The sequence below is a fragment of the Sphaeramia orbicularis genome, chromosome 24 (genome assembly GCF_902148855.1).
Source record: "Sphaeramia orbicularis chromosome 24, fSphaOr1.1, whole genome shotgun sequence".
NCBI lineage: Eukaryota > Metazoa > Chordata > Actinopteri > Kurtiformes > Apogonidae > Sphaeramia > Sphaeramia orbicularis.
In genome coordinates, this window is record NC_043979.1 from 28,914,005 (window position 1) to 28,935,677 (window position 21,673).

The 21,673-nt window shown below is 37.7% G+C and overlaps 1 protein-coding gene across 1 annotated transcript in view; it reads left to right on the forward strand.

The window, feature by feature from the left end:
* ryr3 (ryanodine receptor 3) overlaps positions 1–21,673 on the forward strand; it is a 173,101-nt gene that overhangs the window by 147,501 nt on the left and 3,927 nt on the right. Inside the window, exons 83-105 of the mRNA XM_030128736.1 lie at positions 2,350–2,449; positions 3,874–3,953; positions 4,038–4,114; positions 4,203–4,276; positions 5,965–5,979; positions 6,834–6,914; positions 7,033–7,121; positions 7,214–7,342; positions 7,822–7,926; positions 9,055–9,136; positions 10,473–11,755; positions 11,858–11,907; positions 11,990–12,155; positions 12,542–12,628; positions 14,099–14,305; positions 14,397–14,527; positions 16,930–16,972; positions 17,195–17,322; positions 18,326–18,386; positions 19,027–19,173; positions 20,329–20,463; positions 21,024–21,180; positions 21,290–21,354. Coding sequence (XP_029984596.1) covers positions 2,350–2,449; positions 3,874–3,953; positions 4,038–4,114; positions 4,203–4,276; positions 5,965–5,979; positions 6,834–6,914; positions 7,033–7,121; positions 7,214–7,342; positions 7,822–7,926; positions 9,055–9,136; positions 10,473–11,755; positions 11,858–11,907; positions 11,990–12,155; positions 12,542–12,628; positions 14,099–14,305; positions 14,397–14,527; positions 16,930–16,972; positions 17,195–17,322; positions 18,326–18,386; positions 19,027–19,173; positions 20,329–20,463; positions 21,024–21,180; positions 21,290–21,354 — 3,492 coding nt within the window. The remainder of the gene's footprint in view (positions 1–2,349; positions 2,450–3,873; positions 3,954–4,037; positions 4,115–4,202; positions 4,277–5,964; positions 5,980–6,833; positions 6,915–7,032; positions 7,122–7,213; positions 7,343–7,821; positions 7,927–9,054; positions 9,137–10,472; positions 11,756–11,857; positions 11,908–11,989; positions 12,156–12,541; positions 12,629–14,098; positions 14,306–14,396; positions 14,528–16,929; positions 16,973–17,194; positions 17,323–18,325; positions 18,387–19,026; positions 19,174–20,328; positions 20,464–21,023; positions 21,181–21,289; positions 21,355–21,673) is intronic.

Below are 21,673 nucleotides of genomic sequence, written 5' to 3' on the forward strand. Positions count from 1 at the left end.
TTTATTCACAATAAAATGTAGAAAACTCCTCAAATGTAAAAAAAAAAAAAAAAAAAAAAAGCTTAGAAATAAGGCTACTTTGAGTTTAATGGCAGCAACGCTTCTCCAAAAAATTGGGATGAGAGCAACAAAGAGCTGGAAAAGTAACATTTTACAACAGGTCAGTGATATGACTGGGTATAACAACAGCAATTTAGAGAGTTAAGATTTGTAGAAATTCACCAATCTGTGAAAAACTGCATCTACAGTGTCTGTTTGTGTTATTACCTCCACCAAGTGTAATGACGGAGGTTATGTTTTCATCGGGGTTTGTCTGTCTGTCAGCAAGATAACTCAAAAAGTTATGGACGGATTTTCAGGAAATTTTCAGGAAATTTTGATACTGGCACAAGGAACAAATGATTCAATTATGGTGGTGGGGGGGACTGATCTGCCTTGGCGGAGGTCTCTGAGTGCTTTTCTAGTTGGGACTGTATTTCTGTGCATATGATAAAATAAAATGAGCACTTTATATGCAAAGAGAACAGGCTCATATTCACTTTTAACAAGCACAACATAAGTGTTTTAACTGATAAGAGGGTTTAAAGTGGTGAGAGTTAAGAAACAAGTATTTGGTGATTTACAGACACTGCTCTCATGTGCCTTCACCTGACTTTCCTCTGCTTAATTCCGATTCAAGAATTTTGTTTTTTTTTTTTGTCATTTTTCCCAAGTGCAGACAGTACAGATACATAGAAACATGCAGTGCATCCCTCTGAGTCAGTAACATAAAGTAGCAACAAACTACACTACATACTATATACCCTGTTACATTTACCACATAAAGCATACATTTATTCCACAGTAATCTAAAAATATTGCACAGTGACATGCATATATTTAAACCCCATACTATAGCTGTTGTTTCACATCAATGGACGATGGGCAAAGACTCTGTATGAGAGAGATAACTGTAAAATGGGAAAAGGGAGGGGGAGTGAGGTAAATAAAAATCTACTCTATGACATGTATGAGTCTTTTTTACGTGTTCATGGTGTAAATAAGGAGATCTGAAATCAGAGGGAAATGCATCCTGTCCTTCTGCAGCTCTATCCTCTCTGTCCAAATCTAAAAACTAAATGTAAAGATATTTGAGGTGATGCAGTTTTCATATTCCTGATGAAAAACACAGTTATTTCATAAAGGAATTTCAACAGCGGTCAATAATAAAAGTTGTTAATAAAACAAGATTATCCTTTATTATCATATTATTGCTATTTTTTGTCACTTTAGCCTCTTTAACAAACTTGTTTATATATACATTTTTTACATCTCTATTTTTTCTTTTGTATTGACGCATACTGTCTTGTGCTGCTGTAGACACTTCAATTTCCCCCTTGGGGGATCAATAAAGTTCATCTTATCGTAGTCCCACAACAGGAACATTTTACAGCAGCATAGGGATAGTAATATTAAAAGTAAAGATTTAAAGTAAAGATATAAAAAGTATATTAAAATATCATCACCTTTTTTTACAGTCCTCATTTTATCAGTTTTTTTTTTTTTTTTTTAAATTTTTTTCAAAAACAGAAAAAAACTGAACCGAATATGAGCTTTTTGTTTTGTTTTGTTTTTAGAAAAACCTGAAAATTATGACTTCAGACATTATTTTGAGAAAGTGACGATATACAAACATGTGTTAAGTGGCAGTCAATAAAAACAGTACTAACTAGAAGCACTCGGAGAGCGCAGACCTCTGCCAAGGCTGATCAGTGGCCCCCCCTGTGGGCCCCCCCCACGCCAAGGAGGTTATGTTTTTGCCAGGATTTGTTTGTTTGTTTGTTTGTTTGTCTGTCCGTTAGTGTGCAACATAACTCAAAAAGTTATGGACAGATTTTGATGAAATTTTCAGGGTTTGTTGGAAATGGGCCCCCCCGTGGGCCCCCCCACCCCCGATCACCACCAAAATTTAATCATTTCTTCCTTATCCCATTTCCAACAAACCCTGAAAATTTCATCAAAATCTGTCCATAACTTTTTGAGTTATGTTGCACACTAACGGACAGACAAACAGACAGACAAACAAACAAACAAACAAACCCTGGCAAAAACATAACCTCCTTGGCGGAGGTAATAAATAAAGATAAATGTGCAAAAGCAAAGTATGAACAGTATTTATGACCAATAAACATCATGTATTTAAGCTTTAATGTCCATTTCTTTGGTGGCTGGAAATGAACACACTCCAGAGGTTTTCCAACAGCGTCCATGTCCATATTTATGCGTTACATAACCTAATGATGTCTCTAAATGCCCCGTTTTTTTTAACAGTTTACTACATCCAATGCCTGCCTGTGCTTTGCCCCTCAGGAAAAAGAGATGGAAAAGCAGAAGATCCTGTATCAGCAGGCGAGGCTGCACGCCCGTGGGGCTGCTGAGATGGTGCTGCAGATGATCAGCGCCAGTAAAGGTAAAATAATGATGATGGAACCATTTTGACCTGTCAAGCGCACAGCCAAAGTAGCACTACACCAGTGCACAGGTAAGCACTGAATGCCACGCTCAGCATGTTCGCTACTGTTTCAGACAAGTTCAGTGTAACTTTTAAGCTGACGGATCAAAAATATTTCTATATAAAGGCCTTAAATAACTTGGAGCGGAACTCAGACCCATTTTTCATTTCTGAGGCTCAGTGGGGGCTTTTAGCCTCAAATCACTCCATCATGTCAAATGTTTTCTGTTCTTTTCAGATATATGGATTTATTTTGCACATAAGGACGAGTGAGGGGTTTAAAAAACAGTAGTAAGAAGAATTGACTAATGTTGGCCTTTTTGAAGTATACTGGTCTAAGAACGGCTGTTGACAACTACAGTGTAAAATTATTTATATGTTACCACATGTACATATTCATCATACCATGACACAAACAGAACAACAATCAATATCACAACTTGGCAAAATACATTGAGTTTTTATTTGTTATTAAGTTTGAGGGGTGGTAATACTTTCCACCCATTGAATCTAAAATGAAAGGGGTTTTATGTCATATTTATATTCTAAACTCTAGACAGCGGTGGGAAGTCATGTACCAGAGCACACTTAGGACCAAAACCCCCAATGAATCACTCACTGAATTAAGTATAAAGCTAATTTTTTACACTCATCTGTATAATGGTGTCATCAAGTTTTCATCTTCAAACTAAGGTTATTTTGATAGTCAGTCAAAATAACACTCATCTTATAATCGTCATGTGATGCGTCAGATGATAGTTTACATTATAGCTCTGTTAGCTTAGCCCTGTTTTTACAGCCATAGTAAAACCACATATTGCTTCTGTTTTTCTGTTCAGTTTGTGTTGTCAGTAGCTGCACTGAAGATCTGTTTGGAATTGTCCAATCAAGGGCAGAACTGTCACAGTTTAGCCTGAACCATGGATCAACAAACAGTGAAATTAGCAAAGATAATAACATCACATATTAACTTTATACCTTCATAAGCCTCATAATTAAACTCACCTGTAGAGAACAAACGCTATAATTTTGGCATCAAACTCCATTCTTTTCTTTTAGAGCTGTGTCCAGTGGAGAAAACAACAACAGTGCTTTTACCTTTTATCACTTTGTCACTTTCTTTGACTCTGGAAGTTGTTTCTTAGTGGTTCTCATACCATCTTATTATCTTCTGGTGCTTTGGTCGAAGGTCCTGTGGCGTTGGTTTTCCTCACTGTGGTGGACCGTCAGAGTAACTCATTACTCCCTCTAGTGGTCACTTAAATATTTGAAAGTATAAATACTACATAGTGCCACCCTCAGCCCTACTTTTTCTTATGTTCCACCTGTTCCTTTACAGCATTTATCTGGTTTCATAACGTGTAAATGTCCTCCACCCTCAGGTCGACTGGGCCCCATGGTGACCTGCACCCTAAAACTGGGCATCTCCATCCTAAATGGAGGCAACGTGCAAGTTCAGCAGGTGAGCCCACACTGCTCAGTGATAGAACTTTAATATAACTTTAATTCACTGATTTCACACCATTTTTTTCCTGTCATGTCACAGAAAATGCTTGATTACCTGAAAGAAAAAAGAGACGCAGGCTTTTTCAAGAGTCTCTCAGGACTGATGCAGTCATGCAGGTATGAACTGTGATGATACCTGCTCTAAAAGTATAGAAATCAAGCACTGGAAATTAACATTTGACCTTTTTTTTTTTTTTTTTTTTAGTGTCCTGGACTTGAATGCATTTGAGAGGCAGAACAAAGCAGAAGGACTTGGCATGGTGACAGAGGAAGGTTCAAGTAAGTTAGATACAAGTACCATTATGTGGATTATGTAATAGTCTAAATCCTGCTTCTTCCTTTACACTTCATAAGATCCATGATTCTCCACAGTTTCTTTTCATGTTCTGTTAATGTCAGAAATATTGAGTCTTGATTACCTGACATAAAGAGATCCCTCCTCCTTCATTTTGTAATGCTGAACCATGACAAATGTTTAAAGCTGATACATGTTCATAGACTTGGCCCTTGTGAATGGTCCCAATAGTCTGTTTTGATCAACGTTGCTGGTGGTGTTAGAGGGTAAAAGCAGCTGTGGAATGTTATTTTTACCATTTCTACAGTCTTGTAATTGAACACAGATTTTCGGTATTTGTATTTTACTTGAATATTTCCATTCTCTTCTTGTTTATCCATCTACTCCACAACACCTCAGAGGCAAATTTACTTTTCATTTGACTGAAATTTGTATTTATTTATACTATTTTGGATGAACTGCAAAATTCACAGGCTTGTTTTCTGAGCTAATGAAACATGGACTTTCTTAATGACATACAGTTCAACGATGCAGCAAACATATGATCTTATAGAATACAATGTGTAGCTTTAGATTAAAATACCAACAGAATAATAAATAATTACATTGAGCTCAACTTTAAGCATCTATGACAATAAAATATACCATACACCAGTTTTTCTCAACCTTTTTGAGCCACAGCAAAAATTTTACATCAGAAAAATCACAAGGCACACCACCAAACAAAAATGTCACAAAAAGTATATTCATTGAAATATAATGCAAATCTAATCTCAATTTACTTCTTCAGTGTGAAACCTGGGCCTATTTAGTTAATGCGCAATTATCTTACAACTATGACAATAAAGTTACTTTTTTTTAACAACAAACACATTTTAGTGACAAAGATGAAAATTTTAACAATATCAGTGGCTGTATTGAGCCTGTTTCCATCGCACATCTCAGAACAATTAAAGTATAAACTGTATAAACTGTGCAAAAACAGTAACAGTGCACATTTTTCTTTTCCAGTCAAATCCTTGTCCATTCTCCAAACCTAGACTCTTTAGTCTAGTGTCAGATCACCATGGCAGTAGATTTGTTGTACACCCCTAAAATGAGTCCAGGGTGCTCCAACGCTAACACATTAGTTCCACCTGCTATATGTTCTAACCTGAAGAAAAAAAAAACTCAGGAGTGATCCCATGACCCCCCTGGCAAGCCTTCGTGCCCCCCCTGGGGGGCCCGCCCCACAGTTTGAGAACCGCTGGATTAAACTACCAGTGCATGGTCCAGCATTAAAACACCTTCTCTCTCCAACGTGCAACTCACACACACTTAAATGCATTTAACCCTGAACTACGTTTGTCTTCATCATCTCTGCTGAACATTTCCAACGAGTTCTATGTTTAACAATTCACTGTTACTACTCGTGTCCCTGTTACTGTAAAAACTTTTTACCATGACTGAATTCTTATTTGATATTCATCTTATTAAACAGACACAACCCAGGCCTATGATTTTTCCCCCGTCCGTCTCAAAGTATTTTTTTTAACTGCATGACTTTGGTTTTCCACTCGTAGCCAATATATTCATATCTCTTCGTACTGTAACTCAATGTCCTCTCTTTTTGCTTATGTCTTCGTGTATTGTTTGTCTCCTTCCTCTCATTTTAAAAACCCATCGATGGCAGTCCACACTCAGCGGGGTAAATAGCAAATTTAGATCATCCTGATATGGCTATGCTTCCACCCTGAATGTCCCCTCTCCATATCTGTGGTCATATTCCCTGCTTTATTGGTCCCCAACCCTTCAGATATCAGTAGAGACACACTGTGCATGCAGACTGTTAGACTATACACACAAGTGGATCCTCACTATTCATTGCCTGTCCTTTGTGTGACATTTGTTCCCATTCCCTTCATGTTAACCGTTACTAATGCAAATCCTATTACTGATGCGCAAATCTGCCGTTCTGAGGCTATCAGTGCCACCTTCAAGGACTGAAGGTTTGTGGACTCATCCACAGCCTAAGCAAAGCTTTGTCTTGCTTTGGATTTGGGGCCTATTTCACAAAGCTGGTTTCCATACAGATATTTAACTTTCACATGTGTTTTATCTGTTCATACAAATGTACTTTGCTCATTTTGTATATCTTTGCAGACTGATCTATGTTTACTTCTTAAAGTGATTAATGAAGCTACGTCTGTCCTCTGCTCTTTTCTGAAATGAAATCCTTCATCAGGCCTGAGTCCGGCCTGCATGTGAAAGTTATCAGGCTTCCTCCAGCTTATGGAAATGTCCTGTTGTTTCACTGTTATTAATGTAAGAGCATTTCTTTTTAAAATAAAAAGCACTTTGGATTGAACCTGCAATCTAAAGGCCCTGGACTTCAAAATACTCTGAACATGAAACCTATCCTGCTTGCCTCATATGAATTGCTTCTGAGGGGAGTTTCACATAGGATTTAGACCTCCTCACATTGAATAAATATGTTTTAACTGCTCTGTGGGATGCTGCATCTATATCTGTATCATTAAGAAACATCCCTTTTCTCATAAGGTTCCAAAGTGCTGCAGAATGATGAGTTTACTAAAGATCTGTTCCGGTTTTTGCAACTTCTCTGTGAGGGTCACAATGGAGGTGAGATCACTTTTAATACCTTTTACTTCGAAATATTGTTAATTTGGTTCTCATGTACTGAAATACTGTTGTTTCAATATAATTTAAATGAATTGTGATTTGTCTATTTCTACCTTAGATTTCCAGAACTTCCTAAGAACCCAAACTGGAAACACCACCACAGTCAACATCATCATCAGTACTGTGGACTATCTACTGCGTCTTCAGGTGTGTGAACATTAATGTTTAGCCGCAAAAATGAAAGAAATCCCAATGATTGTTGTCAATGATTTTTACCAGTTAGTTTTACCACCCTTTAGGAATCTATCAGTGACTTCTACTGGTACTACTCTGGCAAAGACGTCATTGATGACACTGGAAAGCTCAACTTCTCCAAAGCTTTAAATGTGGCCAAGCAGATCTTCAACTCACTGACTGAGTATATTCAGGTAAGACACTGATCCTTCGGTCCATGCTATTGAATCCACAGTATAAAGACTCATTATGTGGGGGTTTTAAACGGATGTTCAGGATCTATGTGTGCCCTTTGTGTGACATTTATCATCATGATTTGTGTCTTATGCATATTTTCTTGCGCTGTTACTGCCTTAAATAGTGACTTTCCCCTTTATGGTATCAATAACGTTTCATCTCATCTCTCCTGTTTGTCTTTTTTTTTCTTTTTTTAAAAAAAGGAATTTTTTATTTGATTTTGTAACAGAGAATTTACATGATTTACATTCACATACAAATATAACATTTTACAATGTTGTTTTTCTATATTTCTTTTCTTTTCAGAGAAGAGTAAAACAATCTATCTGTAAAATTATTTCCCTGTGTATACCTCCAGTGCCTTCACGTCTTGTTTTCTCATCCCTTTCTATTTTTTTTTTTTTTTTTACCTGTCTGTCTGTCTTGACTCTTCCAGGGTCCGTGTATTGGGAACCAGCAGAGTCTGGCTCACAGCAGACTGTGGGATGCAGTTGTGGGCTTCTTGCATGTGTTTGCTAACATGCAAATGAAGCTGTCTCAGGTAAAGTAATATTTACTGAAACAACACTGAAACGAATTAGGAAGTGGGTTGAGTTTTTTGACCTTCATGGTTTGGGATGACTAGCTGATATGGTAATGATGAATAAATTTGGGTAAATTTGAAGCGCTACTGCATCATAAAAATAATAATATTGAAAGTAAGGCTAGAAAAATGTATAAAATAACACTTAATAAACATAGCAGTGATAAGTACAGAAAAATATATGTAAAAAAAAAAAAAAAAGCATGAACAGTATTTACAATAAGTCTCATGCATTGCATGTTTGCAGTTCATAAAGACTAGAACAGAGTATTTCAATAATTATTTTAATTATTGACACTAAGTTGTACGTCTCCGTCCTGTGTTTTGTGTTGTTGCAAATGTTGGTTACTGTGTTTAAAATTTGGCAGCCTCTGTATACTATTCTGTGTTTCTTGTTAGTTGTACTTACTTAATTTGTTTATTTTCTTGAACGTTTTTTGCACATATCAATCAAAATGTAAATTAAAAAGTAGGTAAGGATCACTTGGATTAGTTGGATAAGGATGAGTTGATTCAGGATGCAACAAAAAGAGGCTAAAAACCTTGTATGAAAAACCTTTCATCTCGTAAAATAATATTAAATGTGTTCTAATAGTGTCTAAATAGAAAAAAATGGCTGTCACTTTATATGTAAAATTAATCTTTTAGGGATTATAAATACATTCAGATTCTAAAGTCTGTTAATTTACAGTAATTTACAAAATTACAATTATATTTGATGATTTTAAGCTGCTGTAAGTGTGTGCACAGTGTACTAGTAAATGAAGGAACAAATAAAGTTCTGTATTAACGGAAGGGAAAATAGTAGTATTACATACTATCAATCAAAATAACAAATATATTAGTTATGAAACAACTGACCTAGATCATGTGCAGTACCATAGACTGAAGCATTAATAATTGAAGGAATACTTTAAAATCAAGCAATTATACATTAAAACTGTACAAGTGTGTCACAGTCAAACTTGAGCTTTGCACGTTTGAGGTTTTATGCCTGAGTAAACACAGAATAGAAGCAGTTTTGTGCTCCTGTCTATGAAAAGTCTTGCAGAGTAAAAGCATAAAAAGGTTGTGTTGTTCTTGTAGGATGCCAGTCAGATTGAGCTGCTGAAGGAGCTGATGGATTTACAAAAGGACATGGTTGTCATGTTGCTGTCTCTGCTAGAGGGTAAGAGCTGTCATTCACTGCCAAAAATAATATGAACAGGGTAAAAATACCACCGCTAATTAGAGGTAGAGTAACATAAGGCTATTATGAAACACTGCCTATGTTAGTGATGATATTCTGTGAAAGATGACGATGACTGAATAAAAAATAACCCTAAAAAGGAAAAACTCCATTGTTTTACAGATTTCCACAAGTGAAATGAAACAATGTGCAAAAGGTCTTACACTGTGTTCACAGTGCAGATCTTAAGGCTCAATTCACTTTATTTTTTAACCAAAATCTGACTTTTTTTTTTTGCATGATTATTCACATTATAATTTACATGCAACTGTCATCTGACTCGTGTGAACAGTCTGTGGTCCTAAAGTGGCCCACATGGGTAGAGGAAGACATGACATCACACAGCACAGTGTATTTACGGAAGTAAATATGAATCTTGCATCCCTCCTCCAGTCAGATGAAATGCAATATGACCATTCAGACTGAAGTGGTTTATTTAACAGGGATATTGTACATTGATTCACATTATTGTAAATGCACCAGAGTTAGCCTATTGTCTATTTTTCTATTTTTAGCACAAGGTTACGCTAACTAACGAAATGATGAAAACTAGAATTGAAAAAACATTTTCATTAACTGAAAGAAATAAAAACTATACTTAAAAGAAAAAATAACGAACTGAAACTGAATTGTGTGCTTCCAAAACTAACTAAAACGTATAAAAATTATGGAAAAAAATTCCCTTTGTTTTCGTCTTTGTCAATGTCAGATTTATATGAAATCAGTTTATTTCACTTGAGCAATTTTAGCAGGCGGCACCATACAGCACTTCACTACTCGTCATTTCTCATCGTTTAGAGTTGGCTTCTCATCGAGACTAAAGTTGGGAGAAAGCAGTAGAGTCCTGTACGGGATTTCTTTGAATATGATGGCAAGGAAGATAAAAGATAGGGAAAAAACAAATACTAAAACTAAGCATTTAGAAAAAAATGAAAACTAAAAAAAACCTAGCAAACCTGCTCTAAAAACTAATTAAAACTGACTGAATTAGAGAAAAAAAGTCAAAACTAAACTATAATGACAAATCCAAAACTATTATAACCTTGGTTCAAACTGTCATAAAAAAATCAGATATGGGTCACATATGGGCAGAAAGTCAGTGTTGGGCCACTTTTACTTGCAGTGTGAACAGAGTTCGTGCTAGCTTAGTGCCCCTTTACTAAACACATGATGATCATAAGTTCTATGAGTTTTAATAAAGTGTCATTATCGATATCATACTCTGACTGTTGACTAGAGGTGTGCATGATCTGAATAATGTGCCTTCCTCTCGTAGGTAATGTGGTAAATGGGACGATTGGGAAGCAGATGGTTGACACTCTGGTGGAGTCTTCTAACAATGTTGAAATGATCCTCAAGTTCTTTGACATGTTCCTCAAGCTGAAGGACCTGACCACCTCGGACAACTTCAAGGAGTACGATCCCGAGTGTAAGGGTCTGATTTCAAAGAAGGAGTTCCAGAAGTCCATGGAGAGCCAGAAGCAGTACACGCAGTCAGAGATCGAGTTCCTGCTCTCCTGCGCCGAGGCCGATGAGAACGACATGTTCAACTACAAGGAGTTCGTGGAGCGCTTCCACGAACCGGCCAAAGACATCGGCTTCAACGTGGCGGTGCTGCTCACCAACTTGTCTGAACATATGCCACATGACTCTCGACTGGGCAGCTTCCTCGATCTGGCGGAAAGCGTGCTGAGCTACTTCGAGCCGTATCTGGGCCGCATTGAAATCATGGGCAGCGCCAAACGCATCGAGAGGGTGTACTTCGAGATCAGCGAGTCGAGCCGAGAGCAGTGGGAGAAGCCGCAGGTCAAAGAGTCCAAGCGTCAGTTCATCTTTGACGTGGTGAACGAGGGTGGCGAGAGCGAGAAGATGGAGATGTTTGTGAATTTCTGCGAGGACACCATTTTTGAGATGCAGCTGGCCTCGCAGATCTCTGAGCCGGATGTGGTGGAACAGCCCGAGGAGGAGGAAGAGGAGGAAGGACACAGCCTCCTGGATGAACTGTCCGGGGACGAAGAAGGCGCTCTGGAGTCTGTGTCTGCTTTCACCACCGCGTGCCGTTCAGTCAAGAAGAAGATCGAAAATGTGCGACAAATGTTTTCCGTTAAAAATATCCGCAAGCAGTTCAAGAAGGTCAAGAAACTGAGCATCAGGGAGGTCATCACTGGGTTCTTCTCTTTCTTCTGGATGCTCTTCACTGGTTTCTTTAAGGGCATCTATGGCCTCATCTTTGGCTTCTTCCACCTCATCTGGTCGTCCATGTTTGGTGGCGGTTTGGTCGAGGGAGCCAAGAACATTAAGGTGACCGACATCCTTGGGAACATGCCCGACCCAACCCAGTTTGGTATCCATGGTGATGTGATAGAAGGGGAGAAAGTGGAGGCTGTAGAGTCATCGGGAAGCCTGGACAGCGCTATGGCACCATCAGGAGACATCATGGAGGCAGATATGATGTTAGAGTTACTAGCAGCGCCCAAGAAGGAAGGAGGAAAACATGTGGAGCCTGGTCTGGGCGACGTGTCGGAGCTGAGCGAGACATCTGGTACCGATCACAAAAAGGTATGCACTCAGATATGGAGTATAAATACCTGAAAAACACCACAAATATTAGCTTTTCATTATCACTTAAACTCATACCTCGTGAATGTGTGTTCTGTTCAGAAAAAGAAAGCTGCCATTGAAACCCCAGAGAGCGAACCAGAAAAAGCAGAGTGAGTAGCTTTTACACAGGAAAAGAATTATTTCGTACATATTAAAAGGAAATGTGTAGTAAAACAACTGTGACTGGTACAGCACGGAGAACAAGGAGAAGGAGGACAAGCCGAAGGAGGAGGAGGAGGCCAAGGAACCGGTGGCGGAGGAGAAACCCAAGGCTCGATCCAGTCAGCCCAAGGAGGCGGCTCCTGCTTTCATGTCCAGTATCTTTGCCATTCTGGATGTTTATATGAACAAGATACTGGTGAGCCCCACACCTGCAAAGTATAACTAGGTGATATGCAATAATTCTGATATTCAGATATTAGAATACGACTTTTAGTTTTTGCATTTCATTCAATATCAATAAGTAATTTTGGCCAAACAGGTATATTTCCCTTAGATCTGTAGTCTATGCATTTGTTGGCCTCTGTTGCAACACGTTTTACAATTTTAAAAAATCCCAGTTCTTGTGATGTGGACGTTAGTCTTGGCCATATTATGATTTTAATTATATGTTTTAAAAATTCCTAAACCCCTGTCTTTGTTAATGGGGGATCTAAATTTTAGGTTGGCTGGTTTTATACTCACTGTGTTTCATATGAATGGTAATGTACTTGGTTTAACCGTTGCCAAATGTTTTCCTGACAGAACTACTTGGCTCGGAACTTCTACAACCTCCGTTTCCTGGCTCTGTTTGTGTGTTTCGCCATCAACTTCATTCTGCTCTTCTACAAGGTAATCTGGAGCTAAAGCTACATACAGTCGCGGAAAAATTATTAGACCACCCCTTGTTTTCTTCAATTTCTTGTTCATTTTAATGCCTGGTACAACTAAAGGTACATTTGTTTGAACAAATATAATGATAACAAAAAATAATAGCTCAGAAGAGTTTAATTTCAGAGCTGATATCTATCCATTTTCTATGGTTTTCTTGATAATAACCAAAATCACTCAGTTCTTACATCAATAGCTATGGCATTGTACTGCCAAAAACAGTGCTTTTAGGCATTCCATGTTTTCTTTTCTGTCTGTTTTAGTCACATAATACACACAGGAGTTAGTACTTGATTGCATATCCATAGTTTTTGATGACTTTTGATGGTCTAATAATTTTTTCCACGACTGTAAGTACTTAGAATTACAGTTCCAGTAAAACTAGTGGGAGGGGTGGTGTTTCTTCAAGACCCTCCATGCTTGAAAAACCACTTGTAAACAGGATATGACAGAATATCTACATACATATTAACTACTGGTCTGTTTGCAAGGGATTAGTATTACCTGGGGTCATTTTCCCGGATCCTTTTACAGAAGGTAAAAGTCACGTTAATCTTTACTGACATTAGGCAGTAATGATTACTGATGTAGCTCATTTGGACAGGAGTAAAATCTCTGATCTTTGTGACTTATAACCTTTAAGTTATTCAATTATATACTTAACACCATTAAAAACGCACGGTCCAAACATGTGGTGTAATTTCCAGAAAAGGATTTGCTCTGGTGCCTATTTTGTATATGTTGCTCACGAGATGAGTAACACAGTTAACAGCTGTGTTTTTTTCATTCTCTACACGTGTGACATCAGCGTTTGGACTAATCCCTTAATGTCAGACATTGAGTTGAATCTTTTGTACAGTCCCACTTGACTGGTAACTTTATGTGTGGTCAATAGCCGATATAAAGGCAGCAAAGAAAACGCCCAAATGTTTTTGACAGGTCAAAATGCCACAACTTATGATACAACAGAGAGAACGTATCATTGCCATGTTGCGAGCAGGTCTGAGCCGTGGTGAAGTCGCTCACCGTCTGCGCTGGCATGGCAGTATAATCAGTCGTCTGAGTGCCAGACTGGATCGGATCCCTCAGGACAGGATCATGAGACTTGGTTCTATGCGTTGTTGCTGCACTGCTTGTTTGGAAGCCATAGGTAGATAAATCCGATATTGAATGATGACACTTTAAATTTCTAAGTACCTGTATTCAGTGACTGTTTAAACATGTTAAGTTGATCACAATTTGTCCACAATTCATTCTCGAATGACCAATGCTTCCCTCTTTAATATGAAGGTAACCCCAAACCAATTAATTTAATATATCTCCAAATATACATATTATTCTGACCTGTGCGTTTTTAATGGCGCTAAGTATATTTACCATTCACTGAACTTCCTTATTGTGTTTTATTAATAAATACTCTTTCCTTCTTAGGTCACTGGTGAATCTGATGAAGAAGCTCCTGATGAGCAACGCTGGGGCAGTGAGGATGAGGAGGAAGATGATGAGAACACGCTCTTCGACATGGATGAGTTTGTGCTTCAGGAGAGCACCGGGTACATGTTTCCAACGCTTCGCTTCCTAGCTATTTTCCACACCGTCATCTCACTCCTCTGTCTGGTCGGATACTACTGCCTGAAGGTACGGAGATCTGCTGGGAGTGCTTTAACAGGCGGTCAACACTTACCCATATGTTTGTGCAGTTTGACCCATGCTGATGTTGTGCATTCAGGTTCCTTTAGTGGTGTTTAAGAGGGAGAAGGAGATCGCCAGGAAGCTTGAATTTGATGGTCTGTACATCACCGAGCAGCCATCTGATGATGACATCAAAGGCCAGTGGGATCGACTCGTCATTAACACGCCGTGAGTTACTGTTACATCAGTCTGCAACACAATACTCAGATTTGAAGAAGTAAAGTTTAGGGGTTTATATGTAGTATTTTTACATGTAAATATAAACAAATAACCTAAAAGTATCATTAGTCTTTAGAATCAATTTAATCCATAAAGACCCAAACATCCACCAGCGACTAAAAGCATCTATTGATTTAAAATGTTTAATAACTTTAGATCCACTAATCTTATCAATAAATGGAAATAATTTTTGTAAAATGTAGTTATTTGTCTTTTCATGGTCATGAAATATGACCCATTTGGACGTTCAGAGGCTCCATAGTTACCGTGGAAATCCAGTCATCTTCTACAACATTGATTCACTAGTAAAACCCATGGAGTTTGATCAATGACAGTGGATGGACATGCTGGGTTTATTTTCAGTTAATAAAATATTTTCTTGAAAAAGACACTTTTTCTCAAGTTTTCTCTGTTTTTGATATGATAACCCTCAAATGTAATCTCAGCATGGTGATTAAAGTACATGATCAGCAAAATAAATATAGGAAAATACCTGTTTGTCACGGAAAAAATGCAAAATGGAGACGATAATGTTATGATATATGGTCACAAATCACTTAAGAAATGTTAAATTGGGAGAAAAAATGATTTTGGAACTGTCAAAAAAGTAGCACTGGGTCTTTATGGGTTAAAGATAAAGATGCCAAGGTACTGTATTGTAGAGATATGCACTAAATCTATATACACTGTCAGTCTGGTGGATTTATGTGGCCACTATAGGGAGTAGTGAGTCACTGCTGGTTTCTCTTCATGAGGAAATCAGTGTCAGAATGTGACATAAGTTGCAAATGGAGCAATGGTCAAGCAAGTTTTAAACTCACTGGAGAAAGCGAGTGGTGTAAATAAATAAATAGAAGCTAAAAAGAATCAGGAAATAGCATTTTATTTTTCAGTCAGAGCAGTTTTGTTTACACAAGTAAATCCACATCTGTTTTATGCATAATGTCACAACTTGGCCCGGAGGCTGTAACACATAACAAGTAGACAAATAAAATGTATTTTACAACTGAAAACCTAAATATAGACATAAACGTCAAAGGTCATGAGATGTAATCAGTGGGATCAGGAGTGAGGTGCTGGGTGGGTGGGTGGCTGGATGTGCTGGGTTACATGATGGATGTGGAAAGAATGGATGTAAGATGTAAATGATGCAACAAGATGAAAACTATGCCAAAGAGGTAACGACACAAACGAAAGAAAAGATGTAAATTTGGGTCCTGGGGAGAATAATTATAGAGGCAACCTGGAACTGAAGGACAAGCTTCTTCATTTCTGCTGTTGGTGACAGGTCAGAGGCTGAATGGTCTTTGTGTGTGTTTTAGACTGAAAAGGATTATGATTTAAGAGTCTATTTAGGATTTTAGGGAAAATGTTTCATACTTTTCTTTTCAAAGAGATCCATTTTCATTATGATCCAACTGTATTTGCAACTTGAATGAATTAATATACTGGAACAGATCCTAGCTTCTCCAGTTTTTAGCTAATTTCTGAACACATATGAGTAAAAATGCTTAGATTTAATGTAAATAAAAATCTCTATTTAAATGCAGCAAAATCTGAAATCAAATTGCATTTACACTTCATTCCTGATTAAACTAAATCCATTCCTGATCAGATGTAGTATCAGTCAACATTTTTGTAGATGACATCAGGAGCAAGTACCAGCAAACCCAGGAGCTCTTTGTGTTAGATGTGAAGGGAATAGAAACATCTTTAGCTAACCTCTTAATCCAGTTTTGTAATACAGGCCCCAGATTTGAATCTAAAATAATACAGGCTGTTAACGAAGTCCACTTGAAGCAGGGTGCCTTCACAGGTCTTGAAAGTCTTTAAAGGTATGGAATTTCTAAACGCTGTTTTCCAGACGCTGAAAACTCTGGAATTTTGTGTGAAAGTCTTAAAGTATGGGAAAAGGTTTCTCTCATAGTTGAATTTTAGAGCATGCTCAAAGGCTCATAATCTTGTAAGATAAGAAATACACAAGGAAAGCAGATAAAAAACCTGGTATGATTTCACTAACCGGTCAGTACTGGAATGACTCTAGTGAAACATTTTTGTGTGATATCTATGCACTTTTGTGATTTTCATATGTTTTGAAAATGTTTCTGTCAGTAAAATATAATTATGCATTTATTCATTCATTCATTCATACATTTAATAAAATGAACTTTCTACTACACACAACAGGTAAAATCTCAACCAAAAAAGTAGGCACACAGCTATAAAAGTACATAAAGTCAAGGTCTTGGGGAAAAACAGCAATTTTGAAAAAGTTATTTGGATAAAGAGCAAGCATCCTCTTCGAGGTTTAACAGTTACACTGAATTCCACTGCTTTCTTTTCAACTGCAGGTCTTTCCCGAGCAACTACTGGGACAAGTTTATCAAACGCAAGGTGAGAGTGAACTGACAGTTTTGAAACTGTGACCTTTAATAAAATGGACTTTGTGTTGTTGAAGTCAAACTTCTGACAGCCAATTAACCAGCTGAAATATGTAAAATGAAACTAAATGTGTTGCTACATCCAGTCTGTCTACATTTCTAGTCATACCAAGACATTCAGACATTTTCAAATTGAAATCAAAATGAGATTCTAACTGTTATTCCTTTGTTTAAGGTGATCAACAAATACAGTGACCTGTATGGAGCTGAACGTATCGCTGAGCTGTTGGGCCTGGATAAGAGCGCTCTGGACTTTGACCCCACTGTGGAGACTGTGGAGAAGGAAGCCTCCCTGCTGTCCTGGTGAGACCTCCACCACTTGTTCTCTTAATATTAGACAGAGGATGGTGGTGTTGAGACAGAAAACAGGCTTGGACGTTGAGATTGCTAGCCAAATACGGTAATGAAAAACATCATTTTACTTACAGGAATACAATGAGGGCTGAATACTGAAGCACTGCTGCACATCGACTATACTGTCAATGTGCCAGTTTGGGACAAATGGCTAATTTTCAATGTCTGTCCCCTGGTTAGATGTCGAATTAGCCACAAAAACAAGACAGCAACAATAAAGTCAGCGCAGAAAAAGCAGATGGAGCAAAATCCTAAAGGACTGACACAGGCAGCATGGAAAGGAATACAATGTCAAACTTTAGTAGAAAACAGTCAGTACTATACAGACAGATTTAGGTGAATTCAGGAGAGTACTAGAGTCACCTTCCAAAAATAATTGCCTATTCATTTGTGACAAAATTACTTTTTTGTGTAAATCATCAAGTACTCAATATCTACTCATTTTTTTTGTTTTTCTTGAAAAATCTGAAAAAATTACTTGGCAATTATTGTAGGAAGGACAATGATAATATATGCTAATATATGAGAATGCATGAGTTTAAAAGAATCAAACAAGCTAAGAAAAGCAAGACAAAGCAACTGACTGCTAAAACAACTACTAAGTATGTACCAAGTAACACAGATGGACAGGAAACACACAAGAGCAGACAAGACGAGCATTAAGCGATGAGCTATGATGACACGTCCAGTTGATTTTTAACCAAATTTTGAGATTGAAGTGTTTAGGAATGATTAAAGCATAATGTGAAGAATTAAATATGAAACTGCTAAATGAAACAAAGTACACAGAAGTATTTAATCAGTAATTGGTGTCCTGAAAGAACTGCAACATGTGGCCTGTTTCCATTTCAACACATTAGATTTAAAGTATCATAATCGATGTGTCAGATAAAGATGGTGGTAATGGTTATAACAGGACGTATCATGTGAGTCTTGTTTTTTTCTCTGCCAGGCTGAGCTCCATCGATACCAAGTACCACATCTGGAAACTGGGCGTGGTTTTGACCGATAATGTAAGTGTGTTTGATATTTATTTAGTGCGAACTGTAGTTGCCTCACATAAATATATATTTTTTTCTTAACAGAGCCTTTGTTGTGTATCCATTCTCTTCCTGTTGCACTTCAAACAAATGACAGTATTGTTTAAAAAGTATCACACACACCTGCAGTGACTAAAAATCAGAAAATAACATTTCAGATGACCGATTTAGAACACCACACACAAAATATTTCTAAGAAAATGAGAAAAAGCCTTATTTCTAGAACATTTTTTTATTTTACTGGAAAGCAAGTGCAAATCAATGTGTCTGTCACTGCAGACAAGAAATTTGAACATACCTACATACACGTGTGAAGACATTAACCAAGATATCACACAAAAAAAATAGATATACATATAATCACATGTACACACGCATACACATACATAAGTGCATCATTCCAATTGGCAGTCATACCTAAAACAGTAAGATAAGAGAAAAATAACACAGAACACCTGTTTCCTCACATAGTTTTTAATCATATTTAATGCTTCGTCACCGTCCAAGTGCATGTCAATCACTGTAGAATTTAACATTGTATATTAAAGCTGATAAAATAAACTCTCAAACCATGTTTGAATATTATTATAAACCCACCCCCTTTTTTTCCCAGTCCTTCCTGTATCTGATCTGGTACACTACCATGTCCATCTTTGGACACTTCAACAACTTCTTCTTTGCTGCTCATCTGCTGGACATCGCCATGGGCTTCAAGACCCTCCGCACCATCCTGTCCTCTGTCACTCACAACGGCAAACAGGTACGTGAATCGACCAGCAGAGGGAGCCAGAGAACAGGAAAGGGAGTCAACGCAGTCACTTTACACTTAATATAACATGGACTCAGGGTCTCCAGTTATTATTACATAGAGCTAGAAAGCCTTAAAATAACAAGAACCATTTCATGTGTTTGCAGCTGTGTGGAGGCAGTAGACTGTACTGTCAGGTTTCAATAGTAATTGCTCTTTGAATACCTATTTTTGCAATCACATTATCATGCGACGTGATCAGAAATAAAGAAACGGGGACAAACGTAATCAAATTAAGTCTTGGAGAAAAAAAAAGAGATTCATTCCAGAAGACAGACAGGTCACAGGACACAAAACCCATGAGGAAAAAGCAACTGGATTAGATTTTTTGTTATTTAATTAAGACTTTTTCACTGTTGTGTCTCCAAGGGATTGTTGTCAGAAAATAGAGATGATTTATTTTTATCTGGAAATAAATCAGTCGTGTCAAATATGGAAAGGGGGAGTAAAGAAAGATTTGATTTTTAAACTCTGGCAATGAACAGCCAATATCTGTAATAGTAGTTTGATAGGATTTGGTTATTCATGAATCAGAATACTTGAATGTGAAACCAGCATTTACATATATAACATCTAAAGCCTTGAAACATATGAAAAAAGGATGCAGTTTAACATTTCCACAATAGTGGAATGTAATGTACATAAGAAGCCCCAACCATACCTATTATATAATACTTATGTATTTATTGTGTCATTATAATCACCTTTTTCCTTCCTTTTCCTTTATATCTGTTTCTTCTAATCAACATTTGAATTGTGCTGTTTGTACATTTCTTTCTACATTTTTAAATAGAAACAGTAAGTATTTAAAAGGCCTAAAAAGTTAAAGAAAATAACATTGTGAGAGCAGCCCTGAAATCTCAAATTTGGCTCTAGACATCTTACAAAGGATTACACTTTTCCAGTTTAGTTAAAAAAAGAAGACGACCATCTTTGACAGAATGTACAACTACAGAGCTGCAATTATTTGTGCCAACTAGAAGGTTGAGAAAAGGCTTCCTCCTTTAGTCTCTGTTCAAATTGTCACTAGTGTTACATAAAGGTCATGTAAAAGGTTTCAGACAGTGTAAGAGCTCCATTTTAATGACTTTTCTGGCCTCCTTGTAGCTTGTGCTGACTGTGGGTCTGCTGGCCGTGGTCGTCTATCTCTACACCGTGGTGGCCTTCAACTTCTTCAGGAAGTTCTACAATAAGAGCGAGGATGAGGACGAGCCCGATATGAAATGTGACGACATGATGACGGTACGTCTGTCCACCCTCTGAATTAATGTGAGGACGGCTTTCTGTGGGCGGTAATGGACTGCAGTCATTTAACAAGGACAAACACCTGGAGCTGGAAAAGATGGTTGAGACTTTTAATTTGGATGTCTGTCTGCGACGCCATCGCTGCTGACCTTCATCAGGACACAATGTGGGCTGAGAGGCAAATATTTTCCATTAGTGAAATCTTTCAATTTCCAAAAGCTGTACCTCAGTCCTTCACATTCTTTCCGAAGTGTTTAATGGCTTCAAATAAAGGAGCCTTATCAAATCATCTAACTCTTTACTAAAAAGAGCTGTTTACACATTTCAACAGTTTGAAGAGCTTTTATGCTACAGTTTTTAAGTGGCACATCCTTTCCTTACTGAAAATCTGACATTTTTATGGTTCCTCTGCAGCACTGTGGGCTTAATTTGCAGAGTTTTTTTGGAAAGGGATGGTAAAAATGAAGCTTTCAATCTGAGGTAATCTAGTAGTAGAATATAAAGCAGCTCTGCTCAACATTTCAGCTGGCTGTTTTTTTGTTGTTTTTCCTTTACAGTGCTACATGTTCCACATGTATGTGGGTGTGAGAGCTGGAGGTGGTATTGGAGACGAGTTGGAGGACCCAGCTGGAGACCCCTATGAGCTTTACCGCATCCTCTTTGACATCACCTTCTTCTTCTTTGTCATCGTCATCCTGCTGGCCATCATTCAGGGTACGTTCAGTCACAATCACACGTCCTATAGGTGCGTGTTTGTTTTCCTCTCAGGCCTTTGTAGGTGTAATAGGTCTGTACTCTGACAGTCTGTTACATCCTCCTTCAGGTTTGATCATTGATGCCTTTGGTGAACTGAGAGACCAGCAGGAGCAGGTGAAGGAGGACATGGAGGTAAGACCTGGGTCTGTTCGAACACAAAAACAGGCTTTCTACCCATTTCAACCAGTTAAACACCATTATGAATGCAATGTAAAACTTTAAGAAGAAAAAAGGTTATGAGACAGAATTGTATGACATTAAAACTATCCTTAAAACAGTAATAATTGGTTTAGTAAGGTCATTAGTTTTGGAAATCATGACTAAGATGCTTTTACACATGTTAGAACTTGTTGCCAAATACTGAGGCTTCCCTGTCTCAGATTTTATAAGTGATTGAGGTCACCTTATTTCTGTATCTGCAGTATTTCAGCTTCATCTAATACCACTGGTC